Raw genomic sequence first — 14,570 nt, 5'->3', positions numbered from 1 at the left:
GTAAGTTGAAAAACGTTTACACACCCCTATGGGGTAGATGCCACGGACTTCCGACTTCCCGGTTCCACACATCAGCGTCGTTTCCGGCCGCTGATGGCCGCGTTCCAACACTCGCACCCCCCCCCCCCCCCAACCGCGCGCAGGGCATCTCAACTCTCTGAAATGCACAATACACACTCGCACCCGTCGACGGGAACGCGCAACCCAGGGACACAAAGGTGGAAGCGCAAGAACTGGGACGCGGCCCCCACGTCACAAACAGGAAACGGAAACAAAGCTGATGTGTGAAAACCAGGAAGTCGGAAGTCCCGCCTCCTCCGTGGCATATACCCCATTGAAATTGAAAATTTGGGACATACAAAAATGGGAATTCTTTTCACCATTAATGTGAGATACAACCTGCACAACTCAATTAAAAATGAAATATTTTTGTAGTTGCATAAGTGTGCACACCCCTATAACAAGAGCTGAGGCTGTTTTACATCCTAATCATAACCTACCACCATTTAAAGTGCTTCTGATTAACAAGTTCTGTTCGAGTAGGATTTTCATAACTAGCCTTTTGTTGTTAATTGCTTTGTGCAGAAGCTTGAAAGTGTTGCACTAACCTTAACCGGAATTTGGAATCGCTCATAATTCCTTCCACCTTGACTATGGTAGTTCCAGCTAGAGAAAAACAGCCCCAAAGCATGATGCTTCCTGACCTGGAAAAATATGCAAATTCAGGAAATTTGTTGAGTCAATTTCGCATTAATGAGAGCATCCTCTACACAGCATCATATTAGCACCTTCCGTCTGTTTATTATGGAACCAGGAAGTAGTCTGCTTTATTTTTCCTTCTGGTAACAGTTCAACCTGGGTAGAGGTCTGTTATACTGCGTAAGGTCATTAGCATAAATAAAATACATATTCAGTAATTTACTCAAGTGAATCATCTGATGTGGAGAAATCTGGGAGGAGGGGGCCTCTGGCATTGAATATCTATTTTAAGCCACGTTTAAAATAGTCTAAGAGGCAGAAAATTTCAAGCCTTGAAGGAACTTGTCAAATTTTTTTTTTTTGTTGTTAGCAACAAAGGTGCTAAAGTCTTCAATAGTATTTATGTTTATGAGCTATTTATAACACCGCATTAGCTATGCTCTGTTATATATCCGCCCCACAATGTTTTGAACACTATTCTAAAAAGCTGAATACGTGTGCAAGCATTTTCAAACGGGACATCAGCGTGAAGGAGCCAGAAAGCAGCCTCAGTCTCGCAGGGCAGCTGCTGCAGGGTTGCTGCTATTTAAGCTGGGTCATGTGACAACCAGATAAAGGCGGTCTTATGCGGATACTGGGGCTGTATCCAGGCAACGGCGCTATTCATCCCCTAGCAACGGTTAAATCTTGTGAGGAGGAATGGGGGTCGGACCCATCTGTGCATGTACACGACTGGACAGGATGACCTCATTTGTCAGCTAAACCCTTTGGAAACAAAGATTGGGCAGAAAATGGGTCTGTTGTTTACTTGATAAACAGTGATCACCCGCATATTACAAATACCGCCTCGTAAACTTGTCTGTCCTGTCACTCGGCAATAATAACACTTAAACTCATCTTTTTGCTGTGTGTGGCCAATTCAAACAGTCGGTAATGTAGGACCGCTTTTATCGGAGGATGGGTCGACTGTACGGCCTAATGGATATGGTCAATCACATGTATTATGCATGAGACTCAGCAGATCAATAATGTTGCCTGCCTACGCATCTAATAACTGTAAAGACCTAAAATATATGATTTCGACACATAAAATCTTTATATTCCAATAAAAACAACAAATAGTGAGTTTCTTGTAATACTATAATTAAAATTGTGTTCCAATATCCTTCAGTTGTTCCCACTACATTGCCTGTACAAGTAGTTCATTTGTTTGAACATTTATTTGATACCGTTGTCAATATCCTATTTCAAGTGCATGCTCTTCATTCTTAGTAAGACAACACATCACACATGATGCCTACAAGTTGGACCTTGTAGTGTTTGCTAGTGTAGTTGTTACATGTCACACGGCTGTTTGAGCATTTATTCCATATCATTGATAAAGAGTAGTAAGTAGTATGTTGCTGCCTTTTATGCGAGATTATTCAACATGATGCTTCCAACTAACTGTCTGGGGCCTGCCTGCTGGCAGCATCGAGCTGAAATTACGCAGCATTTTCCTCTCAGTTAGCCATGCTTGCTGCACAATGCCGGGTGGGGTCAGGGAGGCGGCTTGTGTGACCGCGGTTGGGATCAGCCAATAGATAACCGCGGAGGGTTTGCGTCCGGTTGACTGACAGGTGACTGCCCAATAATAGGAGGGCACTTGAAGTCGCCGCGCCTATGATCAGCCAATGGCGGCACAGCAAGCGGCGGCGCGATGGTGCGTTAGTATAAATAATGTCGAGAGCCCCTGCGAGCGCCATAACGTCTTACATCGACCGCGTTACAGTCGAATTGTAAGACATTTCCCAACGGACTTTCTTCTAACCTCCTCGATTGGCAGCTCAAGAGAAGCAAAATGGTAAGAGTGGTTTTAAATACTTCCACGAGTTGCTTAATGTAGTTGGCGTGTTTACGTGCCATTGGTTTAGAATGAGATTATCTGAATAAGAGATGGATTTGAAATAAATGGCGATTTTTATAGTTGTAATTTTTTTCATTGGATGAAGCAATTTGTCATGAATTGTGTTCATAATATATTACATTTTGCCATAAAATGCCTACTGGGTGGACACGTAGCGGCACCATTGACTTCAGCCTGACGGAAAGGATGACCGGCTCTTTTCTTCTTGAAGCCCCGTTGAATCCGAACTATTCGCTTCTACGCAGACCCCAAAGTGTTGCGCGTTCAGATGCTCAATATATGACCCACGCCCAGAGTCACCCAATCCCGGGAGAGGGGGAAGGGTGGGGGTCGTGGTTTGTGATGAGGCGGGTGCTGAGGCAATGGCACTGTTGCTATGTCGCAGTGCCTTCAAAAATGCATGCTAATAATTTAACGCTGATCGCCGTCAGCGGTTAATCACCAACCTGCTATGTCATGTTAAAGTGGCAGGGGCACAAATAAATTGTTTTAGACTGCCCCTGAAACTCTGATATTCAATTTCATAAAAAAAAAAAATCCAGTTGTGGTCCAATTACATAGATGTAAGCAACTTTACCTTAGGTCACAATTTTAAAATGCGGTCTTTCCCCCCGTCACACAGCGTGAGTGTATCTCCATCCATGTGGGTCAAGCTGGCGTCCAGATCGGCAATGCATGCTGGGAGCTGTACTGCCTGGAGCACGGCATCCAGCCGGACGGACAGATGCCCAGCGATAAGACAATCGGAGGCGGGGATGATTCCTTCAACACCTTCTTCAGCGAGACTGGCGCTGGAAAGCACGTCCCCAGAGCCGTCTTTGTGGACCTGGAACCCACTGTCATTGGTAAAACAATCATCATATCGGCTACAAATCAGTTTCTTCTATATGTGCAGATGTAAAACTATTTTTTATGGATTCTCCTCAGATGAGGTGCGCACTGGAACATACCGTCAGCTATTCCACCCCGAGCAGCTGATCACCGGCAAAGAGGACGCCGCCAACAACTATGCCCGTGGACACTACACCATCGGCAAGGAGATCATTGACCTGGTGCTGGACAGGGTCCGCAAACTGGTGTGTAGCTTTGCAAACAGTAAACGTGCTTCTATGGAGCTAATGTGTGTGCTTGAGGAAGCCAGAGTAGCACACGAGTCTTTGTCCTGATGTCCTGTTCCTGGTCTTTGTGTCCTTAGGCCGACCAGTGCACCGGCCTCCAGGGCTTCTTGGTGTTCCACAGCTTCGGAGGTGGCACCGGCTCAGGTTTCACCTCCCTGCTGATGGAGCGTCTGTCCGTCGACTACGGCAAGAAGTCCAAGCTGGAGTTCTCCATCTACCCGGCTCCGCAGGTGTCCACCGCCGTGGTGGAGCCCTACAACTCCATCCTGACCACTCACACCACCCTCGAGCACTCCGATTGCGCTTTCATGGTAGACAACGAGGCCATCTATGACATCTGCCGCAGGAACCTCGACATCGAGCGTCCTTCTTACACAAACCTGAACAGGTTAATCGGCCAGATCGTGTCCTCCATCACCGCCTCCCTTCGCTTTGATGGTGCCCTCAATGTTGACCTGACGGAGTTCCAGACCAATTTGGTGCCCTACCCCCGCATCCACTTCCCCCTGGCCACCTACGCCCCCGTCATCTCCGCTGAGAAGGCCTACCACGAGCAGCTCTCCGTGTCAGAGATCACCAACGCCTGCTTCGAGCCCGCCAATCAAATGGTGAAGTGTGACCCTCGCCATGGCAAGTACATGGCCTGCTGCCTCTTGTACCGTGGCGATGTGGTGCCCAAAGACGTCAACGCCGCCATCGCCGCCATCAAAACCAAGCGCTCCATCCAGTTTGTGGACTGGTGCCCCACCGGTTTCAAGGTCGGCATCAACTACCAGCCTCCCACCGTGGTTCCAGGCGGAGACCTGGCCAAGGTCCAGAGGGCCGTGTGCATGCTGAGCAACACCACCGCCATCGCAGAGGCCTGGGCCCGCCTGGACCACAAATTTGATCTGATGTACGCCAAGCGCGCCTTCGTGCACTGGTACGTGGGCGAGGGCATGGAGGAGGGCGAGTTCTCCGAGGCCAGGGAAGACATGGCGGCTCTGGAGAAGGATTACGAGGAGGTTGGAGTCGACTCCATTGAGGGTGAAGGAGAGGAGGAAGGAGAAGAATATTAAAAGGCACTTAATGGATAGACGGGAAATTTCTCAAAAGCATTCCAATATGTTGGTCAATTTATAGTATGATATGTTCATAAAGTTTGAATAAAATATGACATGTGAAGCAGTTCTGTTTTCATGAGTAATCCTTAATAATTTTGCATAATTCACTGCTACTTGGGATACAAAATGCCACATCAGCTGCGATCACATACCAAATCACTCACCATGTCGACTCTGATCACTTTAAAGTCTACTGCTCCCCCTGCTGGTGGGCCTGAGTCACAAGAACTGACCGGTATGATCCTCGTTCAAAGTCATGAATGCAGATCCTGTCCATAGTTGTGGGTGAGCAGGAGTCCCATCCGAGGTGACATTCTGGCAAAGACAACTTGGACTCGTTGTCAGTCATGTCCAAGTCCAATTCAGCGAAATAGTTGACAATCAAAATAAGATAATTTGGGGTCTGTGTCCTCTTTAAAGCAGCAGTAGTCTTGGCCACACTGGTAGTCCAGATTTTAAAAGCTTCAATTTTGTATTACAGCTGCTCTGTAACAAATGATTCAAAAATGTTTTGTGAGACAATTTTTACGGCAACAACTGGCTACTCAAAACTAAACGGTGTTGGTATTCAAGAGGTTAAAAAAAAAAAGGAAGAATGAAGCATTGTGGGTTATATAGCTACAGTAGATTGTGACTAATGTGATGAGATTTGACCTACTCAGACAACTTTAGAGAGTTTGCCGTTTGCAGGTCATGATCTCATAGTCATTTATTTGAACTAGAACTTATGCTGTATGTGCTCATGTATGTACAACAATTAATTTTGGGAAATGTATCATATTGTGATTAGATTAATTGTACGTATAGGGCTTTATTTTATCTTTTACTTGTTGTGTAAGCAATGGATAAGGGTTTATGTTCTGTTTATTTTCCATTATTAGTTTTTTTTCTTCATTTGCTTTCTTTTCTATTTTAATGATTTGTTATTAAATATAATAACTTATTGTACATGACATAAGTTAGTGGGGGTAGGATTAGATAAGTTATTGTACTTCTTCCTATTCTTTACTAATAAGGCTTTTCCTTTTTAAACAAAAAAAACCTAATTATTATATAAAATATATACATGCTGTATAACTTTTTATTTTTGAAAACCTTAGGGGGAAAATATTTTTATTATCTTTTTTTTGCCCTGCAATTTGGCACCCCTTCCACTAGATGGCGCCCTAGGCAACCGCCTAGTTCGCCTGTGCCCTGCTTTTCGAGAAGGAAATTCAAAATAAACTTTTATATGGTTGCACAACTCAACTTTATATACATTATAGTGCTTACACAATAGCTGCAGCTGTAACAAAGCACTTCACAGAACATATAACAAAGCATTAAATAATACAATAGAACACAAAACAAAAAAAGATGTGGCTGTGTTCAGAGTTACCCAGTCACATTTTTATTCTTGTAAAATGGAAACCAGCCACACCTGCCAGCATTTAAGTGCTTCTGATTAACCACAAATACATTTCAGCTGTTGTAAGAGGCTTCACTCACTGGTATTTATTTGCAACTATTTAAATTCAAATCTCTCCCCACTAGCTGAAAAAAAAAATGCTGCCCCACCATATGCTTCAATGTAGGTACGATGACTAGTGTTGTTTGCACCAAACATACATTTTAGAATTATAGCCAAAAATGTCAACCTAGATTTTACTAGGCCGTAACAAGTGTCCCAAACACATGTGGGAAATGTCTACTTGTCAAATTGTTGCTGTGGCTGTCAAAACAAATCATGAATTAGGTATTCCAATTCTGCTAAAGCCGCAGACAAAAAAACACACAAAGAAAACATGCACTATACAAATTTGACGTGTGTGTTGATTAACCAATAAGCCAACCTATTAACTTAAATTAATGAATAAATATGACGGTAGTGGAAAACAGTGAAAAGTCAGTCGATGTCACCTCTTTGATCATGACACAAACCAACATGTCTCAAGCAGCATATTCATTTGAACCCAATCAGAAGGAGAAAAACGGAAGTCAAACTTGATTACGTCAGCTCAAAAGTCCCTAAATGTGCCCTTAACTCGTGAGTGGTGACTAGTCTGACAGGCTGCTTCTCAGAAAAAAGTCAGCTGGCTATGAACACTAGAGAGCAGTATTGCTACACGACTGGGCAACCAGGCTCATTAGAAACACATGTTTTATTTTTATTTTTGATAGAATGAGCCAATATTCAGGAGTGTGCCAAGTTTTCACTTTTGTTATACATGGCAGTGGGTGCCAAACTTTTTTTGTCTTGTGCAAAGTCCGAACCCTTTCATCATACCATAAGTACACACTCACTCATACGGGTCGATGATTCTTCAAGACGTAATACAATTTCGTCTCCTGAATTGTAACGTTTAATTCTCAGGCATTATCTTCTTTCTAACTCAACCATAACAAATAAATAAATAAATTAATTAATATGAAATATCAATGAATATGAAATCTAAATAAATAATACATTTAAAAAAACATGATGAACGTAATAAACATTTGAACCCTCAAAACTCTCTTGCAAAAATGTTCCACAAGGCCACAGTCAATGAATTTAGTGCTTCTTGTTGTTGTTGTTGTTGGTGGTATTTGTTGTTGACTGTCACCAACTCTGGACGAGCTGAACAATTGAACCAAATGTGTTGGAGGAGGAAAACATATCAAAAACTTGCCAGCTAAGGACCCTCAAGGACCGTAATTGGTGACCTAGATCTATACATTTTCTCAAAGCTTATTTGTGAGCTGATCATTCGGCTGTCATACCATTCAGCATTCAAGATTTCAAGTGACGTGATGCATGTAAAAGTGGGCTCTGTGCTGACATCAGACACCTCTTAACTGCGTACATATTGAATAATAAGCCTTTGTCAGCGTGCTCCTTGTTGACAATGTCTTTTCTGTGAGTGAGTGACAAGAATGTCCCCCTTCATTGAGACCCTCCCACTCGCACATTCCTCCCTGCAGGATCTCCACACTGGGCCGCACAGAGGCCACCAGTGCCACAAGGCCGCTTTCCCACTGCATAGGTTCCGGTCGTCTTGCGATTGTACCATGGTGCATTGAACGCAACTGCTGACTTGATTCATGATCATGGCGAGCTGGAGCCGACGGTATATCTCAACTGACTTGGACTGCAGCCAATCACAGAGCACATACAGTGGTAGACAAACTACCACTTGTTCACGCTGGCTTGGATATCACTATATTACCAATTAACTGATTAATTAATCCCCAAAAAATTGCAATAATCATGAATTAACGCAGATTAATCCCATTTTTTATTAATTTTGACCATAGATTAGCCTTTAGCGTGACAGCGGATGGCTACGTTTAAGGTAGCACAGGTTGTGTGAGCAATAAGCATAATTACATGCATTTAAGTAAAGCATTTAATAAATGTTTGCGTATGACATTTAGAATATTTGTTCATGTCAAAATTTTGAGGTCATTTTTTTGGCCCATTTTAAATTATGCAAGTAATTCATTGATTAGAAAAAGAAGAGGATGAGCATGTGCAGTGGATCCAAAAATGTTGAAGACGTTCTCATAACAATAAATATCAAAATAATTAACATATAACCGGTGCTCTTCAAATTTGGCAGGAAAAAAAATATTTATAAAAAAGTATTTTTTATTAATTGATTAATCGTGAATAATCAAAAAAATTAAGATGTGATGAATCTGATTTAAAAATGTAATCGTTTGACAGCTCTAATCAAAAGGAATGAAATAAAGGCATATGTATTTCAATAACAATGAATAAAGTAGAGTACTTAGTTACTGTCCAATAGCGACTGCATGCAATCACAGCCACATGTGAGCTGGAACACGTTTGTATTGATTCCCGCCTCAGATTTGCGTCGCTTACGAGCAAAGACTCCAACGAGGGCGGGGGAATGTTCTCCCAAGTCCACAGGAAAAAGCACCAGGAAGCTTTGCGAACACTTGAAGGCAGAGCAGAACACGTCCAGGAAACTCCAGCGTGTCCTCACAGGCCTCCGACGGACTGTTTTTGTTTTGTGTCTACTCCAGGCCTGGCTGGGAGAGTCGCCATCGCTGACTCACAATGTTGGCTCTCCTCTGAACTCGCTTTCTCCTCTTCGCATTTTTCCTCGATGCTTTTTTTTTGGGGGGGGGGGGGATTGTTTTCCACATACACTCGATATTGCCTCAAAGTTTCCTGGACCGCTACGAGCAGCGAGACTTGTGTATGTCCAAAAGGGTGAAGTCAACCCCACCAAAACAATGCGAAGCTTTGCCTCTTCTGCACTAGAAGAAACGTCTGGCAAAGAAAATGCCGCAGCAATACAACCGCAGCTGCCACTCAGCTGGAAAGTGATCATGTCTGCGAAGTGAAGTCATTCTTATCAACTTCTTCCAAATTCAAAACAACTCTGCAAACGTCTTAGTCCACCTCTAACTTGGTTGTTTTAAGGACTTTTATTTGCTGCAGTTGTGTTAATACAGTAAATGGCAGGACACATTTGGGAAGCAGGATTCTACACAAATGTGTGTGCTGCCAAGGAAGAATCCGTGCAGATTTCCTGAGGATCTGACTACTGTGAAAATAGTCAAAGCCACCATTGAATTTGATCTTCTTCAGTGAAACCTTTGAGGCCAACCTCTGTTTGATTCAAATCTCTAACCAATTTTCCAATAGGAAGTAAATACTCAGACAATGTGCTCCAGGAAAAACATTCACCGTGACCAAGAATGAAGTGTCTATTATGTAATCTAACAATTGGTTGGATTAGAAACGGTCACACAAGTGCAAGCAATAGAGTGTTATTTTTCTTTATTAAAAATGTTGCAAAAATGTTATATTTTGGGGAGTTGAGAACTAATTCATGGAAGTGCCATTCATTTCATTGGGACGAGTTGATTTCGCATATGAGTGATTTGAATCACAGGCGGGAATTAAACAAGTCAATGAACCTCTGCATGTGTAAAATCGACCGTGAAAAGAAACCAACCAAGTCGTTCATTTGTTATCTGCCGAGTTCCTAAAATGTGTCTCAGAACGAGCCATTCTGCGCTTTTGTCTCACTGTTATGTAACAGTAGGGCTAATTTACACAAACACTTAGCTTACTTGCATAAGAAAGGGAATGAAAAAAGGTAGTAAAAATGATCAAATGAGTGCTAAAAATGTAGATCTTTAAGGTATTTTGACAAAAGTATTGTAACGTCTTGCAAGAACGCCTCCAGCAAATGTTGGTTGGGATGTCTGAGCAAAATAAACCGCACGTAACGTCCCTCAACTTCCCGCGAGACCTGTGTTGCGTTTACTAACAGTCGGACATGAGAGCGCTAAACAGAAATGGCAACCCCGGAACACACAATACACTTGTCTTAGCTCGTTACAGTATGCTACTCAGATGTGTGGGAACGAATTTAAATTGTGAAAACCCAAATGCATATGTCTCCTTTAATGAGGTAAAACGTGAAGGTGATTCACATTGTAGATGTTCGACAGCGTATTAGGGCCACGTCTAATTATTTATTAATTTTTTTAGAGGGTGGGGGCATTTTCAGAGAAAAAAACTCGCAAATTTGCACTTTTTATATAGTGGCAGATTTGTGAGAGAAAAAAATTCACAAACTTACAAGAAATACACGTAGCGTACTACTCGACTGTTTGTGCCAATACTTATTGATCGGGTTTTCAAATAAGAAGATAGTAATTGCTTTAGCATAGATTAACCATATCATGTTAAGCATTCGCTCTTTGAAGCGTTGTGTACGGCCAGCGACAAAGACGCCTCACTTTGCGAAGGTCCACACCCGGACAATCACGCATTTAAGTTAATTTGTTAAAATGTATATTTACTTGTACATTTATGTTTCCAGAATTATTATTTACACATTAATTTATTTTTTGTACAAGTATCTAAATTGATGTGTCGAATCTGCTGCTCTCCGTCATTCACTAGCATTTACTTATGGTATCCTAGAATCAGATTGGTTCGTGTTAGTCAGCTGATAGGGGATCAGGAAGTGTTGTCGCTCTGGCTGCGGTGAATGACGAGTAAAGTTTTAGTTTAACAAAGAATCCGTTTCCATCCTGCCTTTTCATTTTATAAACAGTGTTCCATTGACCACCAACTAATCCTCACATGATTAGACTATAGCTACGTTACGTGTATTTCGTAAAATAAACGTGTACGTTTGTGAGTTTATAAAGTGGCAAATTTGCGAGTTTTTTTCTCTGAATATTGCCGCCGCCCTCTAAAAAATATATATTTATACGTGGCCATAATATGCCGTCGTACAGATGGACCTCAATTTTTGAAGTGAAAAAAAGAGAGAAATTAGCCACTTTTACATACTGTAACGGCTTGTGTATATTCTTCTCATGTCCTGCACTCCTTTTGGAATTTGCAACATTTGTCGACATCACATTGTGAAAATACAGACCATTGAGAGCAAGTCAGATTCATTCAACTCAGGAAATACATTTTCTGAAAGCCAATTCCTGCCTAATTTCACTATTAAAAATAACAATGTAATATTCAAATTTCTTGTGATGGTGAATTGGGGTTTTTTGATCGCAGTAGACCAGTGGTGCCCAAACTTGGGCCACTTTTATGAGTTGAAGATTGGATTGAAATATAGTATTCCATGATGCACTTTTACGACACCTTTATCCTGAACCTCACCAAAAATCCATGGCTTCTTTTTTTGTCCATGCCACCGTAAGTAAGTAAGCCTGCTCACCATATGTGGACTATGAAAACAGCAACACTCATGGCGGACTGATCCTTTTGCACACTACTGTATTTTATGAAGCTCCACGTCAGCGTAAAGATGATGTTTCCTCTTCTCTGCACTCTTTTAATGTTTCTTGGAAAAGGACACCGATATATCCGTCCTCTCGGCTTTTCCGGGAGCCCGTGACTCAATATCCTGCGCGTTCCTGGACAAACACCGCAGCTCGCAGCATTCCTGAAGGCCTCGGCCAGAATGCCGGCGCTGCCATGTTGATTTCATTTTGCACTCATGAATTGCGGGAGGCTGGACACCGACACAATAGGACAATGTGCTCCACTTTCACACCCAATGTGGACGTTTTTATTTGTTGTGTCGTCGCCGAGAACGGGCTGATCCTCTCCGTTTCCTGCCTTTAAAGACAGGATGAAGACGATAGCGTGAAGAACGAAGAATGTCACGCTGTCACTAACATTATCACAAACATCTGTAATATTATTTGACCAAGTGACATCTCAGCTCGCTTTGTTGTCCTTCTATGGGAAAGAAAATATTTCAAAGTGGGCTTGTTGTATTTTGAGATCGACCCCATGACACTTCCTGCTATTGTCTTTGAAGACTCTCTCTTTTGCACAATACGCATAGACAGACATTAACACTATGTACATAAGACAGTCACAGTGCGGTAGCACTAGCAAGCAAGCGTATTACCTTCCAGATGTTCCTGCGAAACTCGGCTGTTGACTTTTCTGATAACATCTCCCGCACTCACTAGACATTTGAATAGGTATACTTACACAGTATAATGATTCAGCAGGCTACTGGTTTCTGTGTCCAAAATATTATTCTTATATATAATAATATTATATATATATATAATATTATCAGTACTATAACATGTTTATCATTGTTGTTGTGAAACTTAAATGTGTCATACGGAGATGATTGTCTACTATTTAGACTCCTTTGGGTAGCAAAGAGAGGAAATCAAAATATTAGGAACAGTAGTTGTACAACCACTACAACACTATGGATTTTTGTAGGTTAAAAAAAATCATTATCTTTACAGATTAAATTGTACAACTTTTTTTTTTATACATATGTAGTTCATGGTCATATATGACCATGTAAGTGCATACAGTTAGCCAGCTAGCATGCTACAATTAGCATATTTTGAAATCACTCCTAACATTTTCTGTAAAAATATAGGTCAAGAATACTTGGAGTTCAAACCATCATCATTTGTGACATCAGCGAATTACGTGAGCCTTATTTCACTGATATGAACACGTTTGGTGTTCCGGTTTAGTTTAGTTTTGGGTGTTTGTGTTTTCCCTGTGTCCTTCCCTTGTCTCGTCAAGCTTTATGTGATCCACCTGTGTTTGCCTGACTTTCCTCGTGTGTCAATCAATCAGTGCCCCCTGCCACTTGTGTCTTCCCCAGGTGTGTCTCGTCTTGTCAATTATGGTGCATTTGGGCCCCGTTCAGGTGGAAGCAAAGCCGGTTTTATTCCTCAAATAAATCTCGTACGCACAGCAGCATTTCAAGACTTGCGTGTGTCCAAAAGAAGATGCTGAGGACGTTTAACGGCTGTAATGTATATTCCAAGTCGGGAGTGGCGCTGTAGCGCAGACACAGGGAGTTAACGGAAAGCGTCGAAGAAGAATCAGCGAAGAAGAATCAGCGAAGAAGACAAACACTTTTTTTCCCTAACTTTATTGCAATCTACAATAGCAAACATAGCTTTGCATGTATCGAAACAACATGCAAAAGACGAACAGAGGAGAAGTGACAATGGTGGGTGATTCAAATAAAACACCGCTTGTTGAACGTGGGAATAAAGAAGCAAAATATTTTGCTGCAAAAGCATGAGCAAGCTAAGGAGGCTGCGCAAAACGACTACGACACGGCTATCCGCCTTTGTTGTTGACCAAATGACGGTTTGTGCGCAGTCACGTGAGCATTGGAGCATACGTCATTAAACTGCGACAATGTGTCGTCATCGAGCTGCGACCATTACGTCATCACTGCTGGAGTATTCTGCATATGTACGGGGCGCGTTTTGAAATCTTTCCACTCTGGAGCCCGGTTTCCAAAGTGAACGATTTCAAGCTCCGAAACGGCGCCATCGGGTGGACGAACGGCCTAAACGGTAAGAAACTTGTGAGGATACATTGAAACCGGCTTTTCATGTGGACGGGGGCCTAAATACGCACACACACTAATTGACCTAACAAGGGACACCTGGACAGGACACACTGGTTGAGGGAACTGATTAGCTGAACACAATGGTGTGAGATGACAAGCACAGGTGTACATAATCATACTAAACGAGATAGACACTGACAAGAATACAAGGAAAACAACTGATGTGATAATCAAAGACAAAACCATGACAGGTTGTTTTGTGTTTTGGGTTATCTGTGATGACAAAAAGGGAAAATGTGCTGATAGCCGTAAAGATGAAAATTGCATTTATTGTGACAAAAGCGACTGTTCCCTACAAGAGAAATACAGCCCCCCCCCCCTTTTTTTTTTTTTTAATTATTATTGTGATTTACATAAATACAAACACAATAGCTACACAGTAGAATAGTGGTTAGCATTGGTTCAACTCTTGGCCTGGGCGCGTGTGAGTTCCTCAGATTTTCTCCCTTAAGTGTAATGCTAGGTTCCTGGAAGACTAAATTGTCCATCGTTGTGAATGGTTGTTTGTCCGTAGGTGGCGGTACCCTGTGATTGTCTGCCAAAACAGTCTGCCTCTCCATAAATATCTTCATTCCCTTTTCCATTACACTCTGTTGGCATTGTCAAAGAGTGTGTAGCTTTACTTTATTTTAGATTTATTTTTTTGCAACGGGTTGAGTCTGAAATGAATCAATTACATTTGTATAGCTCTTACGTAAAATTGACTTTTAAATTACTACAAGAATGCACTTGCCTTTCAATTAAGCAAAAGGTTGGGGTTGGGGGGGGGGGCATTATATAATGCCCTTTTGTGCCCCGTGTGTGTAGGTGTGTTCAAACATTCTAAAAACGTTATACAAAAGAGGAACCT

The 14,570-nt window shown here is 42.0% G+C and overlaps 1 protein-coding gene across 1 annotated transcript; it reads left to right on the top strand.

Moving 5' to 3' along the window:
• Window positions 1-2,420: 2,420 nt before the first annotated feature.
• On the top strand, window positions 2,421-4,890 carry LOC144060128 (tubulin alpha chain-like). The gene is made up of 4 exons (XM_077579343.1): window positions 2,421-2,542; window positions 3,228-3,450; window positions 3,533-3,681; window positions 3,801-4,890. Exons 1-4 carry the CDS (start codon window positions 2,540-2,542, stop codon window positions 4,779-4,781), a joined length of 1,356 nt encoding a protein of 451 aa, XP_077435469.1. The 5' UTR covers window positions 2,421-2,539; the 3' UTR covers window positions 4,782-4,890.
• The last annotated feature ends 9,680 nt before the right edge of the window (window positions 4,891-14,570 follow it).

This window comes from Vanacampus margaritifer, chromosome 1, assembly GCF_051991255.1.
Source record: "Vanacampus margaritifer isolate UIUO_Vmar chromosome 1, RoL_Vmar_1.0, whole genome shotgun sequence".
NCBI lineage: Eukaryota > Metazoa > Chordata > Actinopteri > Syngnathiformes > Syngnathidae > Vanacampus > Vanacampus margaritifer.
This window is presented reverse-complemented; position numbering and strand designations above follow the sequence as displayed.